Source organism: Poecile atricapillus, chromosome 3 (assembly GCF_030490865.1).
Source record: "Poecile atricapillus isolate bPoeAtr1 chromosome 3, bPoeAtr1.hap1, whole genome shotgun sequence".
Classification (NCBI taxonomy): Eukaryota; Metazoa; Chordata; class Aves; order Passeriformes; family Paridae; genus Poecile; species Poecile atricapillus.
The window spans coordinates 29707835-29734409 of record NC_081251.1 but is presented as its reverse complement, the minus strand read 5'-3'; the positions used below and the strand labels follow the sequence as shown (position 1 = coordinate 29734409).

Genomic DNA, 26575 nt, shown 5'->3' with positions numbered 1-26575 from the left:
TCAGAAGCAATGTCATCCTTTAAAACCGAGGTAATACAACTCCTCTTCTACAAGATTTTCTAGAGAAGCTTTATTCCTGTATCATTTTTCTAAAGGTATCTAATTTACAAGATACATGAATATAAATACAAGTCTTTAGTTGTATGAGGAATCATTTTTTAGTCAATAAAACTGTTCTTTAAGCAATCTCTCAATAGTTCAATGTTAAGAGCAAATCAATCTAACACAGTATGGCAGCTTAAACTGGATCTGAACCTTGAATGACTCATTTATGAAGAAAACAGATATATTCCCTCATGAGGATGTTTTTCTTTGTTAAACAGTCCTGTTTACTTTTGGGGATTTGCTAAATCAAATAAAAATTTGTTATTATGTTTAATTTCCTTCTGCATCTGAAGTATAAGTAATAAGGAAACAATTCATAAACCCTAAAATTGTCTCTAACAAGAATTTATATTTAATTTTTGGAACACAGTATAAAGGACAAAAATGTTCAATATTTCTTGAAAACACACAGCAACAAAATATGCCTTGAAAGCCGCAATAGCAATAGGGTATGGATAATGAACAAAGGTTTACAGAAGAGCAATAGTGTATACTCAACTTCTCTTTGAATTATGCCACCTATACTTGGTAAGTATGCATTGATTTTCAACTAACAGCATTTGTCATGCTTAGGTTTGAACTTAATGCCACACAAATTAACTCACACAACTCAAAGTTCTGAGAAAAAAAAGCAATTTGCAGAAATGTATGATGCTCTCAGAAACAAGTTTACAAAACTTGTTTAAAGAAACTACATATACATTCTGCTAAACAGTACTTCATGATAATTTTTCTGAAAATGTGTGAAAATAATTTAAGCTATAATAATAGTTTTGGTAGGGCCACACAAATTTTGTCATTAGTGAAAAAATGAAATATTTTACTTATGACACCATACTGATTATTTGTTTGTCACACTTCAGTTGAGAACAGGCTTAAGAAAATTTAAAACTCTGAAATGTAAAATCATTATGGAAATCCCCAAACTATATTAATATTCCAATGCTATATTAAAAAAGAGAAGACAGAATAGACCTAACATAAAACAAAAGGAAATTAAACACGTTCTATAGCAGTGTTAAGCCAGCAAACATCAGATGCAATTTTGCTGGCTCTGATAAAAAACAATTTGGTTTCCTTTTCATAAAAAAACCAAACCATACTTATAGATGATTAAACTGGTGACCTGCTGTGAGACTGAACTGCCATTATTAAACTGTACAGATTACAGATTAAACTGTAATCTGTTGTCCAGCATCAGACCCACACTGACACTCTCCAAAGGGAGGACTGGCCCATGTAGATATGGACAAATGCACTCTAAGCACTCATAGTGCCAAGGTGTAGTGCTTGAACAATTAAGCGTCGAGATACCAAAAGGAATCGGAAAGATTTCTCAGAAAGAAGAGGTATTAATTATCTTTAGCTATCTGAAAATTATGAGTCTGTGTTGCATTAAATGAACCTATAATTCTAAGCTATTTTTTAAATGTTGATGACTGACTGAACTTTCACTCATTTTTGTTTAATGAAGTAGAACAATGCTAAACCAAAAAACAGCAATGATGTCTCATTTTATCATCTATGCTTAGCCTAAAATTTAGTAGCTCAACTCTGCAGACTTCAGAGTTCAATATATGTTCGCTATGGCTGAATATTGAAATTGTTTCTTTCTACAAATGGAGTAACACTTTATATTATTAATAAGAATATAATATTTTATAGTATCAATAAAAATCTGAGGGATTATATCACCTGCTTTGGAAACATACCTAGGTAGGCGAATCTCTGGGTTCGTGGATATTTTCTTCTGAGAAGGCGTTCATAAAGGACCTGCATGCTGGCCTTGGCTAGTTACAGGGATTGTACACACATGACTAGTTACTACACTCCTTTTTTCACCTGTGATTTATTATTTGCCTTAAAGTTAGTAAAAGAGCTTATTGCTAGCCTAGCAATTAGTGCAGTTAGATCAGTACATGAAAACGTATCATTTTAGTGTCGTTTCTAGATTAAGTATCACTTGTGATACACATTAAGGTAGTGTTTTTATTTCCTCAAACCAGTAATATTTAAATGTTCAATTACAATTATCAAGTCCAACAGTTGTCTTCACATGCTTCTGCAAAATCAGTGCCTTGTGTTAAAATTATATGACAGAGCAATAGCAAAGCAAACAGAAGAAACAAAATTAAAGAGAGAATAATATTATCTTAAACAAAAAAATGATGATTCTAAAGTTTAAACAGGACTGGATATTCTATTCTGCAATGTCCATTTAAACTTCACAGATAAAATATCCACTATAAAAAAGTTCATTTACTTTAAAAAATGTTTTTAAGAAAGTGCAAATTATAACTGTGTACTTTGTTAAGTCCAGTGAGCCTCAGCTTCTTTAGACATTACAGAAACATAGCTTTCTTTTGTTAACTGCTGATGGATTTTACAAACATTAGCGTTAATGGTAGGTATTATTTTTCATGAGCAGAATGTGAGTAATAATTAAAGCTTACATTATTAGTACATTTTATTATATCAATTTTCCCAATCAATGTATAACTGAAATAAATGAAAAATATATTTATAAATATGAAAAAATCCAAATAATTCTAGCAGAGACTTAAAAAATAGAAACAAAAAATTAAACCCACAGGAAACAAACTGTCAGTAGAATATGTATCATGAATGTAAAATCTAAGTTGTAGTTTTCTCTTCAGATATTTACTGTGAGCATTTCTGCTCAAAACTACATTCCTAAAGGTAAGCTAAATTACCCATATAGATGAGAAAAGGTCTGATTCAAGTTCCACTGAAACTTGTGAGTGGTTTTGATGACTTCAATGTGGTTGAAAGATACAACCCAACACTGCATTGCCAGTATGCAACTCACTGGCAGCCTTTTCTATTACATATCTATTTTGAAGGAATGTTTTAGGGGAACTGAAGATCATATCTGAAATATTCAAGCATCAAGATTTAGTCTAAGCCTATCCTTAGAACAACAACAGTGCCATCAAACTCAATATATTGAGTTGCTAAAGCAAATCCAGAAAACAGCAACAAGGCTGGTGAAGGGTCTGGAGCACAAGTCCTGTGAGGAGTGGCAAAGGGAGCTGGGGTTTTTCAAACCTGGAGAAAAGGAGGCTTGGGGGAGATCTTACTGCGCCTCTACAACTGCCTGAAAGGAGGGCTTAGCCAGGTGGGGGAGGTGGGGGTCAGCCTCTTCTCCCAGGTAACCAGTGACACAGCAAGAGGAAATGATCTCAAGTTGTACTAGAGGGGGCTGACATTGGATATTAGGAAAAATTTCTTCACTGAAAGGATGGTCAGGCATGGGAACAGCCTGCCCAGGGAAGTGGTGGAGTTGCCATCCCTGGAAGCATTCTGGAGGCGTGTGGCTGTGACACGTGGGGGGTGTGGTTTAGTGGTGAACATGGTGTAGCTGGGTTAATTGTTGACTGATGATCTTCAGAGGTCTTTTCCAACCTAAATGACCCTGTGATTCTATGATTTGGGGAAAAGTACATTTTGACCTTACAAGGAAAACTTAAGAGTTCAGTCACTCCTTTAATAAGGTGTTTCCCTCCATATCAAAATTAAGATAAATGACTGAAAAATGCAGCAGTAACTGTAGCAGGACTTTTGCTTCTATAAAGAAAACACCTCAGTTTCTAGTATTTTTCTATGGACAGATTTGTAATACGCTCCCTGAAATTTTTTCCACCAAAAATAGCTTTGTATTTTGTAATACAGAAGTGAAACATTATTTCTTTGAATCACTAACTGACCACATCACATTTTTAAAATATCATTCATATCTCAATTAGCACTGCTTCACTGTGCTTAGTTTTGACGCTGGCAAAATTAAATACAAAAATCAGTAACTATTGTCTACAATCCATATAAATGCCAAATGATCTTTTTTTTTCCTTTAATAGAACACGACTAAAAAAAGTATATGCTTGCTGAGGAAAAAGTCTAAATCATTGTTTACAATGCCAGCATATCTTTCTTTCTTACTTTCACTGCTTTTCTAGTTCATAAATCAAGGTTAGGCTCTCGAATATGTTTTTATTCTACAGAAAAGGAATGTACATGTACATTTCCATACATGACATGTAATACTTTTGCAGCTACTTTTATCTCATGTGGTTAGCTAGAAATCTTCATGGCAACTAAGTCTGTTTAATCAGTTAAACTACAAACTAAGCCAGCAGCAATTTTTTCTTGTAGGTCTTTTATCATGTGCATTTTCAGTGAAATATTCTTCTCAAACTTTAAAGAATTTAGATTTTTGTACAAATACACAAAGTTTCCTTATAACAAACAAAGAAGTGCATTGTGCCACTTGGATTAAGAGCTTCTCTAACTTTCTCACCACTAAACACAGTAATTTGAAATAAGAGCACAAATCAAGACCAAGAAGAAAAAATATATTTCCATAGATTAAAGCTGTTATCTCCTTATTTTATTAGAGATGTGACAGTACTTGTTTCTTTGGGTTTTTTAGTTATTAAATTTCAGATCAGTTTAAGCAAAAAAAAAATTAAATATAAAAGATATGCCATCGATGACAGTTTAGTGTAAAAGAAGTCTTAATAAACATTCACAAGAAAGGGATACATTTTATGAAATTGGACATACCCAGTTCAATTCGGTGAGAAGAGGGGAGATCCTTGGTTATTGTAATGAAATATCTATGCAACCCTTTGAAAGCAAGCAGCAAAGTGGCACAAAGTGTATAGTGAAAATTATAAGCATGGCTGAGGAAAGACTCTGAAACAACAAAACTGCAACCCTAGAATAAAGACAAAAAGGCACATATTAATTTCATCTAATAAATGAAGTGTTAGTAGAATGACAAAAGAAAAGCAATTGCTCTTTTTACAGACTTGATCCACATTTATGTGATTTTCAATGGATTGTGAGACATTAAAAAAGGAGATCAAACACTTAATATTGTAAGCTTCCCATGTGTACATTTCTGAAGCAGATAACATAGTCTTCTGGAACAGTTTTTCTCATTTCCCTTTTCACACGCCACCCCAAACATCTAACAAAGTTCATTCTTTATCAAATAATATTCCTGCACAAAAGATAAAATCCCCACCTCCCAACAGAATACAAATAAAATCTTAAACTGATATATATTCTTACGTCTGCTGATAACTGTTTTGTATAGTTATTGCCAAAGACCACACTTTCAAGAGAAGGAATCACAGAGTCCCTGTTTTGTGCTGGTGCATTCCTGTTCAACCACGTATTCTTCACTGGGCGAGGAAAACTGCAAAAAGCACAAATGAAATGATAATCTGAACATACTGTTCCTCATTACTTACAATGCAAACTTCAATTAATTTAAACACTATTCCTGAAAGTTTAAGCTAGAAAGATAAATTTTGAACTATAACAGGTATGAAGTATTCATTTTCTGTGGATTTTGCTGTGAGGACTTAAACCTCTTAAAAGTGAAGCAGTAGAAGGAAGTTGAAAGCTGTTACACAAACTGACATTGCTGTTTTCCTAAAGGATGCCTGACCTCTGCCTGCTGAGGAGATCCTATCCTGAACTCCTGGAAGAACAGAGCATCCTGCAACAGTAGCCTTGCGATAACAACTAGGAAAGACGAATGAAAAATGAATGAATGCAGAAAGTGCAGACTATCAGATAACAGACAGAAATAAACAATTACAGGTTAAAGAAAAGCGTGGATTATACAGGAGTTTAGGGCTGTACCCAAGTGGAATTATCTTCTCTCTTTCAAGGGAAGTGTTAACACTGGTTGTTTCCAAAGAAGGTGAATCTGAATGCTACTCAGAAGAAAACACTCAAAAAGTGACCACTCCTAGGAAAGGAAGAGATAAATGCCAACAAACGTGAGCATGATCCAAACAGAAGACCAAAATGTCACCCGTGAAAGCCCAAAGGACAAAGAGGAGTGACATTTGCAATTCTCAGGTATTTCAGAAAGTAGTGCTCAAGAAAAGTGAGCCAGATATGGATACAGCAACCATCAAGTATTTGCTACATGGGGAAGCTTAGCTGAAATAAAACACCGTAAATTTTCTCCCCAACACAAGCTGATTTAAAGGACAACTTGAATACTTAAAATAATTTTGTGGATACCAGCAACACCCTACTCACAAGATAATAAAAGCAGCATAGAAGTTGCTGTTTTGTTTCAGTATCTCCTTACACAAACTGAGGTAAGCTAAGGTTTAAAATTAACAGCATTATTGTATCATCACTTTAAAAGCCAGAAACTGAGGAAAAATACATAGAAAACCCCTCACATTTACTACAACTTTTTAAAAATGTCAGTAGGGACAAATATATTTCTGACTAAAAATTAGTATCAAAACCTGGTTTTCATTTTCTGACAACAAATGATCAATATAGCCTAAATGCCTGAATTTCACTTGTGGGACAATGTGATCATGTACATTTTACACACATGATGCTATTTTAAGTGCATTAAAAAGTTTATTCAAGTGCATTTATCAGATTATGTCTTCAACAACAATTCCCACCTTCTCAGTACTTGTTTCTCTCCCAAATAAGGCTGTGCCATCTCTTCTGATGTGTTAGCTCATTCACTATGTAACCATGCCTAAAACACATCACCAAAACAATTCAAACCAACTTGCAGGGGTAAACCCATGAAAGCCACCTGAATCCTCCAAATCAGCACAGCCCTACAGCACAGAACAGCTGTCTAACATACACCAACAGTGCTTTCCATGGTATGAAGACAGACACAATGAGTGGGAATACCTGCAGCTAAAGGTCTGGGCACTTACGGTACAGACTGGACTTGAATATGAGGAAACTTGAGGGCAGTAGCATGGACTATTTGAAGACCATGAAAGAAGGAAAAGATAGATAAGCTAAAAAACAGGTGTGCAAAGAATACTTCCAATGTGTAACTGACTGTACAGAACTTTTTCACAGAGCTGCAAAGTAAACAGAGATTGCAAAGGGTGACACAAGTAGATTAAATAAAAAGGCTTCAGAAAAAATTAGCCAAAATCTTTTTTAAAAAGAAAAGTAAATTCTCCAGCTCCATTTAGTGATTAAAATGGTAAATGTATCATTTGCAGATATCACTACCATTCCAGCAGTAACTGAAACTGTGCAGATAGTTAACAGAAGGCACCCTATTTGTATTAACAGCAGCTATTTCAGTCACTGTGTACAGTGTGCAGCAGATCTTCCTGATTAAAAAAATTCATAAATATTTATACATATAAAAATACACATATAAATACAGATATTTATACATTCTTCCACTTCTCTGGCCTTGGGCATTCTCTCTCTTCTACACTATACACTCTTGTTTTTAATTTAAAAAACCCTCAATATTTGTTCCAGATAATTTAAAAAACACTACGTTTCTCATCCCTCTGGGCCCTGAATTCCAAAATCATCATAGAGAACAAATTGTCCACAGATTAAACTCCTTCCTAATTATTCTGGTTTTGTAACATTTCCATTTGGACATTCAATAATTTACTTGCATTTTATTAGAAAGAGATTACCTTATCAATGGCTGATGCAGCGCAACCAAAGAAGCATGGACTATAACCGATATGACGGAAAGGTGGAAGTAATCAAACATAACATTGACATAATGATGAAGGCCCTGGTGTAGGTTAAAGTGCAACTTTAAAGTTCGGCTACTAATTGGCTGTAGTGTGCTCAAGTCATCTGGTCTAAAAAGAAATTAACAGAACAAGATACAATTAGAACAGTCATATTTAAAGTGCAAGTTACTAAAAACTGACAAAAATAGCAATTTAGCATAAGTTCATACTTTGGAACACAATGGCATCTCTCCCAGAGGAAAAAAATATTAGAATGAGACAAACCAGTTATGAAATGACTTCACCATTGTATTTCTTTTTTACCATCATTTATGTCTAATGTGAACACACTACACCTATAAATAATCCAGATTTTAACAGATGAAAGAGTTAACATACATTCTTGCTTTAACAAAATCTTCTATATTTAAACTTACGAGTAGTCTGTATCCGTGAAGTGTAAATCTAATGTTAGCAGAAAATTCATTTCATTAAGCGACTCCTCAATCTACAAAGAAATTATAGAAGCATGAAATCTTTCAGGTCCTTTATTTGTACTAATTCAAATTGTACATAATGAAGCCTAAATTATCTGAATATAGTAAATTTGAACAGCAGATTACCTTCCTCTCATCTATCAGCATTTTTATTTTGAAAATCATCACATCATTCACAGAAACTTCCTCATTTTTGTAAAGAATCTGAAATGTTTTACTGCAAACTATATTGTCATGGACTGAAGCAGGAAAGGCAAGATCTGTTGCACCTGAAGAGAGAAACAAGTATTAATATAACTGGAAAACTCAGAGCAGCTAATAAGTGAAACTATCATTTCAATCAGTTTCATGATTACTATTAAAACTGTAATAACATCAGTAATGTAAGTGGTTTTCAGTCAGCAACTGATGAAGTTTGAAAGGATACATTTTGCTTCAAAGAAACACTGTCAATATTTTTAATATAATTTGCTTTTAATATAAGCTCTGAAGATTTTTTGCTTTGTTACAAACTGAAGGCATTCTAGGCATCAAAAATTGTAATAAAAATCCTGAATTCTGTATTGTTTCATCTAGCATTTGTGTTAATTTGCTGGTTTTAACCACACTGAAAACAAAATTACCTACAGACGAGGCAAAGAGGTTAAATGACATATACCACTCCACTGGATCAAGAACAGAGGTCATTTGTTCTTTCTTTTGAGATCTTTTGTATCCTACTCAAGCCAAACTAAGAGTTTATCACCTGAACCTGGCATGGAGAATGCAATATGATACTTCTGCTTTCAGTCCAAAGGCTACTCATCAAAAAGAGTTCAGGAAAGTGTGATAAATGGTTGGGGAACCTTTTGCTGAAACAAAAGAGTTAAAAGACTTGCAGAAGAAATGAGAAAGGGAATGAGTTAAAACCATCTTTGAGGAAATATTTATGATGTTAGCAAAGGATTAGCACACAGGAAGTATCATGAGGGGTACTATCCTCCAGAAAAAAACTAAAAGAAATTGGATCTTGGAAGAACAGAAGTAACAGTAATACTGACACTTATTATGACTGCTTAAAAAATGGCTCGATAACATCAACATCTTCCAATATAAAATGTCTTAGAAATCGTGTAAATGAGGGTGCAGAAGATTTTTTAAAATTCTTTTGATTCTTCTTAATAAACTACTTCAAAGGAATCCACAAGATTTAAAAAAAAAAAATCTGCAGTTTGCAGTCTACAATTTTGGGGAGTCAGACAGAATATTACAGCCCTTGGCAAACATTCCCACTTTTAGTAACATCTCAATTCAACTTCTCTTTAGAAATGCACAAATACTGGGTTTTGCTCAAGTTTTTTCACACATATCATCAGTTTAGGTGTCCTGGATAAAATGCTTACAAAGGCTGAATCATCACAGAGTAATTCCCCTATGTATAATGCCACTTTCAGCTTACATCCATCTGTGTCATCTGTTACAGCTGAAGGGCAGAGCAGGTATGGTTTCACTTGGCACATAATCTGATATAACTGCACAGCATCAGCAAAAGGGATCTCCCACTCCTGTCTGAAACAAAAGAAGTAATGGAGACCAATGGCTGAGGTTCCACTTCCTCTGCAGTGTCCAAGCCTGAGTTACAGCCCCCAGCTCTGCTGACTTCAGTGTAACACAAACCGGTACCCCCAGAAGAGAGAGAGGAGCTGCAGAGGAAAAGCTGAGTCAGGAACAGGCTGAGCCACTTCCACATGGGGAGCAAGGTCTCACAAATGTGAGGTCACCAAAGCAGAGCTGCTGTTTTTTAAATCAATGATGCACTGACTGGCCAGGACTATTCCTAACCTTCTATCCACACAAAAGGCTGTTTCCACAACAGAGGAGAAAAAATAGTGGGATTTTTTACTCTTGCATATAAATGACATATTTACTCTTACATATTTATTACTCTTGTATATACATTTACTAGATTTATATTTTTATTAGCTATATAGGTTTACATATATATCTATTTACATTTTACAAGATAATTTACTCTTGCATCATAAAAAAAGACACCTTACTCCTTCCCATTCTGCCTTTTTCTTTCTCTGAAAACCACCCATGAATTTGAGAGAAGGAAGAATTCAGAACATCCTCAAATCTGAAGCAACCTCATAAAGGCTAAAAATACATATGTTTTTCTTTTTATTTTCTACAGTACAATTACATCTTCCTTCAAAACAAGAATAATAAAAGACCTTCACAAGACTGGAGCTAGTGAACTACCTTATCATATCTGTAATGACACTCATGCTGGGTCCCAAGCAGTTCTAGTGAGTTACTATAGGACGTGGAAAATAGAAATGGAAAAAACCAACTTATTTAAATTAATGAAGGACTGCATGAAGAGCTGGGGAAGCAGTGAAAGGAGATGTAAATGAACAGGGAAAAGAGGAAAAACTTAAGACTATATATTTGAATCAGGGAGATAAAAGGAGGAGAGAGATCAAATAAATGGTCTGTGGAAGAGGGAAAAACACAGCTCAAGTAAGGAAACTGCGGGTGACTTGTGCAGAGTCCAGGGGGCACTAGAAGTAGGCAGAACAACTTGGAGTGGGAAAATCATGACATAACAAAGTGAATAGGATTTAGAATAGGTAAGTATGAGAAAGACTGAAGTGAGAGAAAAGTACAGAAAGAAGCATCTGATCAACACAGGACACCATTCTCAAGAGTGAGAACTGTGGGATCCTGGCCAGACTCCTCGGCGATCAACAAGCAACATTTTCACACAGTGAATCAGCACAGTGCTACTCTATGCTGAGACCAATAGCAGCTATTTTCTACACGCAACATCAATCTTGGGAATTGCTTTCAACTATTCCTCCTCCTGGAGCAGGAGGGCTGCATGTGAGGCTACAGCATCCAGCTCTCCTAAATCAAGCAAGTGGCTAAATGGAAATGGAAAGGAGACGTTCTCGGCAAACCTAGCACTGTGATGTCTACAAGGACAAACTAACCCCCTTTCACTAACCAGATTGTACCTTTCCTTCTGCTTTGTTGAACATTATCAGTAATTCCCTGAAAAACCAAACTGAAAAACTGATCTAAAAAGGGCCCCAGTTTTGGGGTTTGAAGGGGTTAGGATTTTCTGTAAAATGGCTGCTTGTCAGCTGAGTGAGTTCCCCAGTTGAGTTCCCAGACCAAATCAGACACGTGGGTCAACAACACACAGAGCAATATGAAGGTAAGACAGAGTGGCCAGGGGGAATCAAGGGCTGGGTTTTTTTGTTTGTCAGAACTGCTGATCTAAACTCACACCAAACTGCAGTCTTAATGTTTATACCATTTATGCCTAGTAACAAGAAACAAAAGCTAACACTTATGTCACAGTTTTCTAACAAGACTGCAGCTTTCTGAAAAAGTAACTGAAGACCATTCAAAAATATACCATGAATTGCCAAACTTTTTTTCCAGCAATATCAATCATATTAAGTGTCACTTCTCAAACAGTATGTTTTACTACAGAATGTTTACCAGATCAAAATTCTCTAAACTACATTAAACTTTGCTTTTGAAATAGAGTAATCTTGGCTCATCAGAACTATTCATTTATCTCACACAAATCCAAGAAATATTTAGGAAGCTTGACCAACATTCAGTATTTACACTGTTGCTGTATTCAGAGCTACTTTCAAAACAGCCTCAAAAATTCAAGTTTTAGTAACATCCTATCACATTTTCTCAGACTGTATTAGGATTTTCTTCCGTGAAATTCCTGCAATTCCACATAACATTTGAAAACTTAATTTTTTGTTTTTCACATTTTTACACCATGCTGAGGTATGGCTACACAAAATTACGTAAGCCCTAACAGGTTTCTCTGGATTTAGTTTGCCTGGACATAGAAACCAAAAGTGAATTACAGGTTTAAAAAAGAAAAAAGATACGGGAGTTCTGTTCAGGGGGTTAAATCAGTTTTCAAGTTTACCACTAGAGTGAGTTTGAAAACTGCATTCTTTTGAAGTATTCTTTTCAGCAAAAGAATGGGCTTATCAATCTGTGCAAGAATCTGTATCTGAAATTCTCCACTGCTTTCAGATATCTACCTAATTCTGCCCTTGGTCATCTTAGCCTGAAACATGAAGAAGACTGAGAAAATCTGTGGAAAAAGAAAACAGAAAACACTAATATAAAGGAGAAGACACTAATATAGAGGAATCAACATTTTTCGCTACCAGCAGAGGCAATCAGCAGATGAAAAATAGTAACACAAATTCTGTAATCAACTTTTAAGTCCTGTTAAGAACAAGATATATTTGCATTGCATTAGTAACAAAATTAAAAAAACTTCTGTATTAGTTATAAAAATATATGACGAAGAGTGCAATCCCTCAGTTAGCAAGGCAAGATAATGACCTAATTTACTGGAAAGTTTTTGCACTTACCAGTTCCATGTAACAAACTAGCTTCTAATATGTGTGGAATTCTTGGAGGAATTTTCATAGATGCGCGAATCTGGTAAAAGCTAAAGCAAAAGACAGTGATTTGCAACAGATGCATTATAGTACATCTCATTTACCATATACAAATGTATTGACAAAGGCAAGAACGGATAATGGGAAAAAGGAACAGGTCAAGGAAGTCTACAAAGCTCAGTACTGTCTTATTTAACCCTTTATTTTGTTATGTTTTATTTTTTTAATTATAAACCAAAGCAGTAGCCAAACATGAATACAAAGAAGTCCCAACACAGCACTAGTTTTTCCATACCCTGCAGAGTTGGGGCAAATACTTGTAAAGACATGCAATAAACTACACTGGAAAATTGGTATGAATGAAAACCCAGGATTATCACCTACACTACAGTCATTTCAGAAGGATCTGCCATGTAGCACATCTACAGGACTGCTATAATCAGTTCTGATACTGAAGGATGTGAAACTGCAGTTTGTAAAACTCCCTCCAGGATCCCCTGAAAACACACCACTTACCAGACACTCCCTACATTGTTTGTGGCCATCAGCTACGCAAAAATGCAAGCAAAGGGTCACACTGGATGAAACATGACAGCACTTTTATGCTATCAGAGTCAGGAACTGCAGGCTTCAAGCGTAAAATTGAGAAAAACCCCAACACAAATCTTTGTCTCTACCCCAACTCTAAACCATTTTTCATCTTATTCAGCTCCATACCATTTCCAACTTTGATTTTCATCTAAGAAATACTTAACCATCACCAGACTTATTTTATGGAAGCATTTATAAAACACAAATACACTTAGATGACACATTCTAACCATCTCATCCCATTTCACATTATTTATTTTTGTTTGAGGAGTTAGCTTCAGCTCTTCAGTCAGCTGATGTGACCTACCATACAGCTCCACAAACAGTAAGACCAGTGAAAAGGAGGTAACACAAACACAGGTACAGAGAGGAAGAAAAACGTACCTTTTTTGGCAGAAGCATGATCCTGAATACCCTTAGGAGTACACATTTATCATTCATATTTCACTCACAGTGTCCACCCAATCACAGTCATGGTTTTCATCATCCCCAAAAATAAATCCAAACCAATCTATTTGTGGTTTTCTGATTTTGGCTTCTAACACTTCAACTGAAGCTCACCATGCAGGATTTCACTACAACTGATGTGACTGTGTATTAGCCTAAGAATCAGCCAATGAGAAAGCTCTAAATTTAATTCTTTCACAAAATTAAAAAGTCAATCTTGTCAAAACTTATGTATCAAAGAATAGGAATATTGGTAGCCAGCAACATTGTTAGAGATAAAAGATGAAGTGATTCCTACTTTTTAAAAATGGAGCAAAACTTAACCTATTGCAAGCTACTAGTTACATACTTCCCTGTGGGGGAAACCCACAGGTCAAACATGATCCCAAATACACTCCCTAAGTGACACATAACTATTAAATTAATTCATTTTCTATTGGGTTAAAGAAATATAAATTAATATTAAGCTTTCACTGTTATTTTCTCCAAGAGTATAAAGAATTGAGAAGATTAAGAGTGACTTCTCAGTATTAGTAACCCAGGAGGATGCAGTGTAGTACAGTGATGTACTTCTTTTTTCTGGGTCAGATGAGACTTCCATCATCCAGTTAGTTACTCATTTCACCTATACTGAAGAAACATGATACACGATAAAGTACAATAGCCTCAGCAAGGAGATACTTTCCACCAGCCCCAGCTTCACAGTGTCATTTTTGGATCCACAGTAAACATTCATTAAGAGCCTGATGCCCTACCAATACTAGCTGCATTTTTCCATGATCCTAATGACCAGCCTGTCAAGGTAAAGCATATTGCTTGTTACTTCATGTACTAAAAGAATGTAAAATTACTGATATGCTTTACATGAAATATTTTGTTGCAGTTTTCTATTAAAATATGGTGTCTCAGTAAGTTCAGAGATATGCCACATATTTTAATTCACCTTGGCTTTAGCCTACCAAACTGGGTCATTCTATTAGAATTTAAAAAATCCAAAACCTGCATCTTTCTCAGCTGATGTTTAGAAGCATGTGCAGAGCATAAATTTTAACTCAGGATTCAAAATTTTATCAAATGTGGATAGAGTACTGAATAAGTACTGTAACAACGTAACATGAAAGGCAAGGAAAAATAAAAACAGAGCATTAAATAGAAAAAAGGTGCAATTGGATATTCCCTTTACTTAATCCAATAAGACTCATTCACCATAGAGATACTATTAAGTGACTGTTTACAATTTGTGCCTCAAAGAAAATGATCAATAGAATTGCTCATGCTTAAAATGTAATTTCTGAAACCAAAAGGCTGTTAGGACATCCTTCCTTTCTTATTATTATTTGCTTGCATTTAATCAAGAGCAGACCATTCTATCTTTTTTTTCTTCAGTAAACCCTTCATCTGCCTGGTATTTTATATTTGGTTTCATGGGGAGATGAAGGTGTCATGTTTGACGCAGGTGGCCTTGATTTTCAGCAGATTTATACTTTAAGCAGTTTAGAACACAAAACATTCACCTGTTAGTTTGAATAACAAAATCTTATAGGAGTTAAGCAAAGGGCAAATATGTAAGCATTAATGCAAAATCTTATGCCTAAATAGATGACAAAATTGCTTAACTGCACCAAGGTATTTAAATAAGAAAAACAGCCCCCTACACAGTATTTACCTGAATTATTCAGTATCATTCATCTTTAAATTTGTATATATTAAGGATCTATCTGCAGATGCAGAATTATTATACTGAAATAGGATACTTGATTCACATAGCTATTTGCAATTTGTAAATAAGAAAATACTTTTTAAAAGTTATGATATACATTTCTCATTTGACAGATTTTAAAAGGAATGTAAAAAAATGCATCAAGCTTCATCACTCTTTTACCCAAGCCCTGCCTTGCTCATCTTGCCATCTTTTGTTTAACCCACTAATCAATTTGTGTTGCAATGTTTCCATTTCTATCAAAAACCGAAATAAAACTAAGTCACTTTCAATTATTTCCTGGCTGTATTATAAACATTGTTTAGCTCTCATAGGGACAACCAACTCAAAAACCTGATCTATTGTATCTTCTTGGGCCTACACATAATAATTCAATATGAAGGACTTGTTACTCACCTATCACATTCAATTGTCCCAAATATCCTTAAAACACTCCATAAATAAGATCTGAATACAATCAACTCTCCACTGTCTCATGTATCAACTCTCCATTGTCTAATGTAATGAGAGAATGAAGGTATCCTGAGCAGTGGAAAATCCCATATGATAACAATGCTACAGATCACACAACCGATGGTGCAGCAAATGTGCCCAAATCGATGAAGTAAACTCCAGTCAACCAATGCTTTCAAACCCCAGTCCAGCTTCATCCAAATGGTGGCCCATGGCAGACTTCATCACACAGCTGCTGGCTTACCACTAGATCTTTCCAGACATAACAGTTCAGATCCATTGGTGTGACTACACTAAACTGCTTTCCTGAAGCCCACTGAGGGGAGAAGCCAGTACAAACGCCTCAGAGCATGGCCCTTGCTAAAGCAAAGCCAGTGAGACTCATGTGCCCAACCTCGGTACAGCACATTTTCTCTAACACATACCTCTAAGTCCCAGGAAAATGACACAGGAATATTCAAACTGATCTAGCACCAGTCTGGCTCCTTTTCAAGTCCTGACTCTGACAGCAACCTAGAAAAACGCTCTAGTGATAATAGAGACAGGGGCTTCAGGTTCATATAAAGATTCATGCAAAACTGTTTTCCAGAGCAGAAATACTAGGAAAAAAAAAAATAGCTCAAGCTTTTGCAATCAGCACTAAGATTTCAGAAAAGTGTTAGGGTTCTTAAAGCACAGCCGAGTTTTTAATGTGAAGATTTTTGAAGAATAATTTTTAAAAACCTGTTACAATCTGTCCCTTAATCTCTGTTTTGACTGCATTACATGAAAAAAATGCTATTTTTTCATTATTAAGGGTTGATTTTTTCAGATAACAAAGAAGTCAAATGTATTTTGATAATGATGATTTAAAGCTATAATGTTTTGAAGAACAGAATCAATGGTATTCAGAAAGGTGGTATACTGTAAGAATCACCTGTAAAAACATCCATTACACTATCATTTATGCTATTATCTCAAGCAGGATAACCATGTATTTCACTAAACAGAGATACACAACAACAGCAGAAATACCACCAAGAACTTTAATTTACAGTATGACAAAATATGCACTAAAAAATTAATCAAGAGCAAGAGCCTGATACGCGTTAACTGTTAAATTACCCTGACAGATTATGCCATGATGTTTAGAATCAACACCTGATAATTCAGCAAGATACATTTGGGTGATCTTAGATGATACAGCTAGAGTTTGGCACTTTAAAAAGCTGAGGTACAATGGCAGCAAAGGAAGTTGAGCCTTATCATCAGCCACTGCCATACAGGGAACACAGCTGGTGGAAGGTCTGACCTCACCAAGAACAAATTTTGAATGAGTCTTTAGAACCATTTTTTCAAGACAACAAGCAGCTTGCTACAGGTTGATGTTCACGGTGTTGATATGATTTGAAGGACAGGCTCCAGAAGGAGGCTGAGTAAATTGAACTTGAAACAGTTTTAAGGATATTTATGCATTGGAGCAGATGAGCTACAGAATCTCCCCTTACAGAAGCTTTCAAGACATGAGGGGACAGTGCTCCAAGTGACATGGTTTGTGTCAAGCTCTGACCCTCCTTTCAACAGGAGGAGGGTCAGGACTGCAGGATATGCTACTATTCCTTCTACCCCAAATCAGTCTGTGATCCTAGAAGTTAAAGTAAACCTGAAAAACAGGGTTCAGCAATTTCCAACTTGATGACTGAAAGGCAACACAGTAAAAACCACATGTGGTCGGGAACCGGTACACAAAACAAGTTGCAGACACACCTACGAATAGAGCATATTCTAGCTCCTGGTTTTCCTAAGTCTACACAGGCAAAGTCCCACTCAACAGCTGATTTACTTGCTTCTCTGAAAGGCAGCACCTTTCACTTTGTATTAAATTTCAAATGTCACCGACTTAGAAAAAAAAAAAGATGACCTACAATACCACCTCTGAAAATTTGCCAACCCCTCCTTCTCTAAATGCTTACAGCATTTACCTTGATGTATCTTGGCCACAGACATGAGGTCTAGGATGAATACCAGATCTCTTACCCTAGTAGCACTACTTAAAATCTTTATCCTGAAGAAGTTTGACATCCATTCCCTAAAAGGTGCCTTTGCTTTTGCTTCAGTGTGGGAGATAGTCTAAACATTTGAGATGTCTGCTGAGACAGCATACAAGCAAAGCTAAGTGGACAGCTTATAAATATCCAGGTGCTTTCTGTCAAAGCCAGTCTATGCAGTCATTCTTCAGTAAATACATGCACAGGCCTGCTTGTGTCTGTTTATGTCATTTGATCCTCAACGTCATTACATGCAAATACATAACCATGATATTAAAAGTTCAAGGATACCTGGAGCTTAGTGTCCTCACTACAAACCTTGTAGGAAAAGGTGTTTTGAAATAAATAGCTAGAATAACTGCTCTCCTGTAGGAAGAGGACACGTCTACTGTCCATCCTGTATAAAGGATTAAATATTGTTCATCAAGTTGTATTAAAATCTTCAAGATTCAGAAACCTGGCATGTGCCAGAAAATGCTTTCCCACACAGGAAAATTCATAGGTTTCCTTTTTTTATCCCCACTATGGGGGAACTTCATTTAGATAGGTGTAAGGGAGTTTTTACCACATCTGTGGAAAATGGCAATTTATTATCTGAGCATGAAATATTCTTTTTATTATCAATAATCAGTATTCAATAACTGGAATGTATCTTACTACTGACAAAAAATGGAAATGTATGAAATAATAGTGATTTGACTTTTTAATGCTCCCACATGGAACTACAGGGAATAATGTGTGCAAATGCAGTCAAAGTACAACTGTTATTAAAATTAAAAAAAAAAATCTCAGGCATTAAAAAAGCATATGAGCATTTATGGCAATAGCTGCACAAGAATTTACTTGAAAAACCACTTAGTTTGTCAGCTAAAGAATATTCCAAGGCAAGTGTACCTTCTGAAAAAGCTTTGTAACACACTTCATTGAGGTAAAACTTCTTTGCAGTTCTTGCCAGGAAGAGGAAAGGCAGAAGCGCGTCCAGCACAGTCTGAGCTTTCCTCTTCCCTAAACCCCACTGCACTCACTGCACACTTCAGTGCACTCAGTCACATTAACAAGAGTAAGCACTGAATGTTGTGGACTGTAAAACGCACATGCACATTGGGGTCACCTGCAGGGCAGATTCTAAATTTATCAGCTAACCAAATAGAAGAACAGCTGTGACTCCGTATATGCAAAACCTCAGGAGAACTCTTGGGATCTACAGTGCGCAGGGCCCTATTAAAACCACACCCTCCACTGCAGACCGGCACTAAGACTTCTCCTTTTTCCAAGCTGAGCTGTGGCTCAGGCAAGCGCTACTCGTTCAGTGAAGGAGGAAACAGCTGGAGATGAAGCACTGCTTTGCAAACACAGATTGTGAAATGAGGAACTGCAAGGGAATGGAAAGAGCGAGTCTCCAGAGGAACAGGCAGCTCTGGGTGCAGTGATTCCATGGAGGCAGCATCAGACTGAGGCTGGCAGAGCTGTGTCTTCTACAGGTCACGCCTCTTCCCACAGAAGCAAATGGGCATTAACAGAAACTCCCACTGCAGTGAGAGGTTGAGTCAGCAAAATACTGAAAGGATCCAATGATGAGAAAAAATATTCCTTTATTTCTGTTCAACACTGCTCTGTTCTACAAGATAAGCCCCTTGCTACTGGAGAGATCCTATATCCCTAATTCTTTCATGGATTTATAATAAAAAAATTTTTAAAAGCAGTAAAGACATTTAGCATTTCACAGTTACAAGCCAATACTGACAACTGCCAACATACTTTTCTAGGCAATCTGAGTACGTCAGCAATGTTTAAAGCATTCCATATGACTGTGGAACACAAATACTCTATCTTAAACATTACCACAAATTTGCCAGATTTTTTTGTAACCTCATAAGCATTCTGTGAAAAGGCAATCCAGGCTAAGAGGAAAATCGGACCAGAAGTAAAATAAGGTGCAATGGAACAGAAATAAGAGAACAGAGAAAGACAGAATAAAGCACAAGCAGTAAAATGTTGATTATTGAAGTGCAAAATTAAAAACAGAAATGGTTAGACTTGTTCCTCACCAGGAGACATGAGCAGTCATCTATAAAAATTTAATCCCACCAAACCCAGTTGGGGCTCACAGAATACCAAATGGACACCAAACTAGTTACAGGGCTTATCTAGAGAGGGAATTATTTAATACAAGTATAGAACACACAGAAAAATTCTTATCTTGCAATCACTTTGTAATAAGTACTTCTAATAAGGACCAATATGAGATTATACTCTGCTATAATTGTGGGATTTATCTGAGAAATTCTAATGCAGGTACTTGAGCAGCAGGAAAACTATCATGCCTGTCCTAGTTTAGGGCAAATTTGGGAGGAAAACTCCAAATGGGGATTTCCCCAGGGAAATGACCCCCTCCCCGCAAAACTGGTCTGGGAAAGGAAAAAAAATTCCTTGGAGAGAAGTGGAAAAAGCTGTTTATTTAACAGAAAATTGAATAATATTAAATAATAAAACCTCTTGCTGTTTGATGGGATGGCAAGTCTAGGAAGAAAAGTCCTTTTCATGTGGTGTAGCTCGGCTCACTCAGTTTCTTATCAGTCCCTCTGGCGCTGGAAAGTGCCGAGGCCCAGGCCCCGGTGGGCCACAGGCGTGAGCTCCCGGGGTTTGGCTGGGTGTTCAGTCCAGAGCAGGCTTGCACAGATCCAAGAAAAAAGGAAAAAAAAACAAAGGTCCAGGGAACTCCTCTGCCTCAGCTAGCTAAAACTAACTAAAAGCCAGAGAGAAGCTCTGTCCCGCTGTCTGTCCGTGCTGCAGACACCACAGTCCAGGAGCGGGATGTGTGGGAGTGATGTTTTTCTTTAACACAAACTGCAGCTTCTTTTTCCCCTTCTCTTGCTCTCAGAGCCAGTCTTAAAGGTGCAGAACTTAATATATAACATAAACCAGACGACTGGGGATACCAGTATCATAAAGTCACCCCAGGACAATGCCCTATGTTTAAAATCTCTTAGCAATCCCTTCAATGAAATATCCATGTACTTCCCAGCTGACTTTTATTAAGATGAATAACACAATGGGCAAACTTACAGGAAATAGATAAGAGGTTCTCATTTGTTTGAAAGAAAGTTTCCTTGAAAATGAATGACTTTTTGAAGTACCTCACATGTCTACAATACACATTTCTGCAAATCATATACATAAGCAAAACAGTAATTAGACCAAAGGTTTGATGAGAGTTATTTGGGAAACTAATACCTCAACTAAGTCACAGCAACTTGTTATGAAACAGGATTAAATACGTAAAACAGGAGAGAGGGGAAAGTAAATACAGCTGGAGATTTTGCCTTATTATTATAAAAGCCTTTTCACCACATTTTTTCCACAAGACACACTCAGCAAGAATTCCTGCAATGGTTATGAACATCTATTAAAAAAACTTGAAAAGGGAACAGTCTCAAATAAGTACTGCTTTTTTAAAGAGACACATAAACATGCAGTACTAGATGAACTCTTATTTAATCAAATAGATCTTATGTTAGTCTATGTTTATAATTTTAGTTCTTCTATTTCCTGTTCTCATTGAAGAAAAAAAGATGGAAATCATACTAAATTTCCTTACATCTTTAAAGAACAACAGTCCCATAAAGCTTTTCTTCAGGAATAATGATTTCTCATTTTCTCTTATTACAACTTTTCAACTCTATTTAGCTTGAAAGTACTTTACACTTGACTTTTCGATTCAGTATACTAGCCTTACAAACGATAGATCACAATTGTTTAACCACTTTGTGGCTTGGAACTTTTCACTTTTCAGGGAAGAAAAGTATGGGATGTTAAGTTATCCTAGTATACAGGGTCACAATTTTATAAGCTTCACCCCTTGCAAACAGGCATCAGTTTTTACTAAGACATATCGTAACATGTTAATTTTGAAATCAAAATTTAGCAAACACAGCAGATAGGAGACCAGAAGATAACTCATTTTGTGGCATTCACTAGTCTTTCAAATTTTGTAAGTTTTGCAGCAGTGCAATTCTGTTCCTCTCATCTGTCAGTAAACAAGTATACAAACGTTACAATTCACTTTGCACCTTATTTTAATGAAAGGCAATCTCTGTTTTAACAACAAATAGCAAACATTTAACCAGAGATGGAAAATCAAGTACCACAAAAAAAAAAACTGTTGCAAAAAATTATGACAAAAGAGCCCATGTGAACTACCATATCTTACATAAGATGCATCAAAAAAGGTAGGTCATCACTTTCATCACTTACCAACATCTTCATCTTTTCCCCTGTAGTAAACTGTGTCATTCATGAAAGCCACATTAGCTCCTGTCATTTTTTAAATTGAAACACTGTAGTTTCAAATGTAACACACTGCTCTGTGATGCTACTAGCACAATAAGAAAGAAAAGTTGTGTCTCAGATTTAGAAGTGTCTTTTTTCCTTCAAGCAAGGCTCATTTTCACAATTCATTTAAATCACCTTAAGCCAGAACTGCCACAGGTTCTGCCATTTTGCAGACCAAAACCTCTTTTATAAATTTTTGTCCCTCTTCAAGTAAGTTTTGATATTCCATCAACTCTGTGGTAAAACAAACCAACATGCTCATACAACTGGAAAGGGAAAAAAAAGAATCCAGTAGGGGCTGTTAACAGAAGACAGGATCACACAGCCAGGGGAGAAAGTGTTCCCTTCAGTGACATGACATGGGCTTGAGAAAGGCTGAGCTAGTGGTGGGGCTCCATGCTCAGAAATAATATAAATTGTACTGCCACTTCCAGTAGTTATTTTTTTCCTCAACTTCAAGAGTTTCAACTCCAAAAACACTGAGAAGCAGAACTGCTGACTGCACACTATATTTATGCATTTATTATTAACATAAGTCTTAAGAAATAATCTGAGAATATTACCAGAACAATGTCAGAAGAAAGTAATAAAAATCTAGCAGTGTAAGTCAAGATCTGTCAAGACTCTAAGCATAAGTCAAGGCCCTGAATTCTGATGATCCTAAAAGCTTATGTGTCAAAAAGTAAAGTGAGCATTCAAGATTAGAAAGCAAAAACTCCACTTTTTTCCCCTTCATAAAAAAGAAGAGTTACTGCTCTTAAAGAGACTTTTTGCCATGACAGAGCCACCTCGTACAGCAAAAGTATCTTCCATCTCTTAAGACCTACCCTAATCAGCACACTGACAAGAATTAAACTTCTGATGCCAGTTTAAATAAATGAAACAAATTACAGGAGAACAAACACACTAAGTAGCCAAATGCCTTTTTCTCTTGCCAGGTTCCACAAGCTGGATACCCTGATGACACACAGTACCTGCTGAACCTGTTTAACAAGTTAAAAAAACAATTAAACAAGCAAGCAAAAAAAAAAAAAGAGTTGCTTTTCTAAAGTCTACATATTTCCAAGGCTTTTGTTTTGAGAAAACTGTAACAAGCACCACAGAAAATCTCAAATGGTATCCAAAATATTTTGAAATCAATTTTATGTAGGAATGTATTCAGGAAAGCTAGGAAACAAATTGCTGAAGAAAGTCATGCAAAAGTAATATGAGATGAAAAATGAGAAGAATGTGATCAGGAAAAGAGAAAAACTCCATAGAAGAAGCACTATCCATAGTAATATGACTGAACTGCAGAGATGGTCATCAAGGTATGATTTATTACATACACCAAGGAGCCTCAAACTTTCCATGCATCTGGGTATCTAACTCTGTTCCCCTTATGAGGCTGACCTCCCACCACTGCTCCCTGTAAACTGGGACCTGCAAAATCCACTTAAGAAGAATCCAAGCTCTCCTTGAAGAGTTGGAAACTGAGGGTTTCTGCTGCTTTGGATGCCATTCTATCATCTCCTCCTTCACCCTTTCAGACCTGACCTACAGAAAGAACTTGGCATTCTGGAGGTGATTAGGGGCCCTTTCTCTGCCACGTACCAGAGATGGATCTCTCTGACTTCTGCAATAATCTGATTCCTTCTCTGTGCCAGTCAAGCAAGCTGTCATCTGGGAAACCCTATCTTTCCTTATAGTAAGGAAATGTCAAGAATAATGTCTTGAAATTTAGAGAGTGCACTTTTACATTATAAGGACTTCTGCAAGAAATGAAGTTTAAGGAATTCTGTTTTCCCTTTTTCCTCTGTCCTGTCCTCCCAGACACTCAACTCTTGCAAGACATTCAACACCTTTCTCAATTACACCAATGCACCACTTGCAGAGCAGATCCGGACACTGGTCAGATCCAGCAGCTCAGCCAGCACAACCCATAGGGCAGGGCACTGCAGCAGCACGAAGCTGCCAGCAGCAAGGGAGGTGGAAACTGCAAACTGGCATTGCCAGGCAAGCGCTGTATCTCCACATGAGGGCTTAGGGAAATTAGAATTGACATACCTGACGTCTGTCATAACTCTGTATCCTAGGGGCAGGGATGCCAGCTGAGATGAATGTAAAAGTTCAAACAGAGGTTTTGTTTCAAAACATTCTAATCTCTGCGCTGCTCTCATTAAGCAGATCATACTGACATAATGGCCTCATGTTGTAGTTTGTTTATTTAATTTTGTTAAGAATTTGTTACAACTTGTTAGTATGTTGTTTCCCCCTGTTGATTGTATTGGTTCAGCCCCAGTTGTCTGTTATGTAAACCCCTCCCAGTTTTCCTGAATGTTCCTCATCACCTTTACCCTGCCCCATCTCCCCATCCATCATCGTAAACCCCACCTCTCCTTCCATGTACATCATCCCTTCCTCAAAACACTACTGGTTGTTATGTTATATTCCCACCTTCTTTGTATCCCCATTGGTCCCTGACATTGTAACCTCCGCCCCTTACTCCTCTCTCTGTGAGCTCCCATTGGATCCTGGACTGTGCCTGCCCCTGAGATAAAACCCAGTGTACAGACGTGCTCTGGGCTCTCTTCCGTCCTGATTTCTCCCAGCCCAGACCCTTGTGCTCATCCCCTGTCCCAAATAAACCTGTTCCTGGTAAGTACAGCCGAGTGAGTCTCCTCCTTCCTTTTGCCATCACCCACGACGCCTGAATTGGCAGAGCCTGGCAGGATTCGGTGCTCTGAAGGTTCTGCAGTTCACCTTTCCCCTGCAGTTCCCCACTCCTGGCGACTGCCCGTGCCAGAGTGGCACCACAGAGCTAGCCCAGAGCTCGGGTGCAGCCAAGAGCAGGGTCAGCCTCACCCGTTCAAAGAGTCGTCTTCCTAACATGGAGGCTGGAACTTTAATGGACGTTTCGCTCAGGACGCAGTCCAGGATTACAGTTAAACCAACCCAAAAGCTAGTCGGTGACAGAAGCAGGCATCCCACTCCTGCGTACTTTATACTCTTTCTGCACTACACTGACAGAATATCTGATGCTGATGTGGGCCAGGGAGATTAAAAAAAACATAACCCAGAATGATTCTGTTTTTGCCAGTATTTTTCTGCTAGTTTACCATAAGGTAAAATGCAGGCACACAGGAAGCACCAGCACTCTGCTCAAGCAGCCGCTATCCAGCAGATCTCCCTAAGAACTACACCATTAGCCCTGTGTTCCTGCCAGCTTAACCCAATCCCTGACTACACTGCTGTCAAAAGAAAGCCCATCTTACTGACATGATGCAGGAGCAAACAAAGCAGGAGAAGACCATGAATATCACACAGGTAATGTGCTCAGGCCAACTATAAATGCATAGATGAGAATGCTGTTTCACACCAGATTTGGGCTCATGGTACCAACAGTTGGCCATGCTGGATATATTCTCTTACCCTCTCCCCCACCAAAAAAACCCCAGTGCTCAGGTACAACCATCCACATCAAAGAAACATGCACAAGTGAAAAATACACCTCTTTTTTTTCTCTCCAGTCTGATCATCTCCAATAGCTTGGATGCTACTTCTTGCAGTAAAAATACATGAATATAGAAAATGATTAGCAGCGGAGGCTTGATCATGTAATCTAAGGTATTCATCATATTTTTGGAGAAAATATAAGACAAATTTTTAAAGCAATATTAAAACTTTCCAAATCAACAAAGGAAGTTATGTGTGCATAAGCATGAACATGATGGTCCAGTCTAGAGAGTCTCTAAGTATTTGGAGGTATTTTAAGCTTCTTCCCCCATGGCCAAAGTGAGTCAGAATCTGGCAAAGAGCAAATGAGTAGGGTGAAATAAGGTTAAAAAAAATATTCAAAAATCTAATGAGTTACTTTATGTGGAATACAGTAATCGGCAGGAGGCATAAAAAGTAAAAGAGGAAGAGATTTTGAAGCAAGCACCTGACTGGAGGAATCGAGTCTGAGTTTGCATTTGGTGGTAGGACTGAGCTTGGTTCCCTGTTCCAACAAAGCTATATGCTCTCTGCAGTTTGTGACAATCCATTAAAGTCCTATTTGTGATTACAGATACAGGCATACATAAATGTATTATTAGCTTGTATGAGCAACAAAAGAGACACAAAAAGACACTATACCAGAAACCTCTGCCGTGTCGTGAGGCAGCCAAGACTTTGAAACACAGGATAAGCATCTTTCTCTCTCTCTTCCCTCAGATAGCTATGGATGGTAAACTAACTTAAAGAACCATATTTCTGCTGTAACTATTATGTGTATTAACCAAGCACACATAAATAAGGCAAAACACCTATGAATGACAGATTTTTCTGGGTTTAGCTACCATCTCACAGTGCCAGGTCTGAACTGTAAGACTATGCACAAGCTACAAACTTCTGCACATATAGGTGCTAACATTTGAAAGAATCTAAAAATAGCAATTTTAGTGACTAAATATATATTCAATAC

General features: G+C 36.9%; 1 protein-coding gene across 8 annotated transcripts in view; it reads right to left on the bottom strand.

Annotated features, from left to right (window-relative positions):
* Positions 1-26575, bottom strand: part of FAM135A (family with sequence similarity 135 member A) — an 80981-nt gene that overhangs the window by 28028 nt on the left and 26378 nt on the right. For 5 of the 8 annotated variants that reach the window (XM_058834650.1, XM_058834649.1, XM_058834653.1 and 2 more), the window contains 7 exons: positions 12532-12611; positions 8252-8394; positions 8066-8136; positions 7584-7757; positions 5203-5329; positions 4690-4843; positions 1818-1895 (listed from right to left, as the gene is read on the bottom strand). In XM_058834650.1, coding sequence (XP_058690633.1) covers positions 1818-1895; positions 4690-4843; positions 5203-5329; positions 7584-7757; positions 8066-8136; positions 8252-8394; positions 12532-12611 — 827 coding nt within the window. Of the gene's footprint in view, positions 1-1817; positions 1902-4689; positions 4844-5202; positions 5330-7583; positions 7758-8065; positions 8137-8251; positions 8395-12531; positions 12612-26575 lie in introns of those variants that run through there. The other 3 variants (XM_058834654.1, XM_058834655.1, XM_058834656.1) reach the window with 3 other exon arrangements.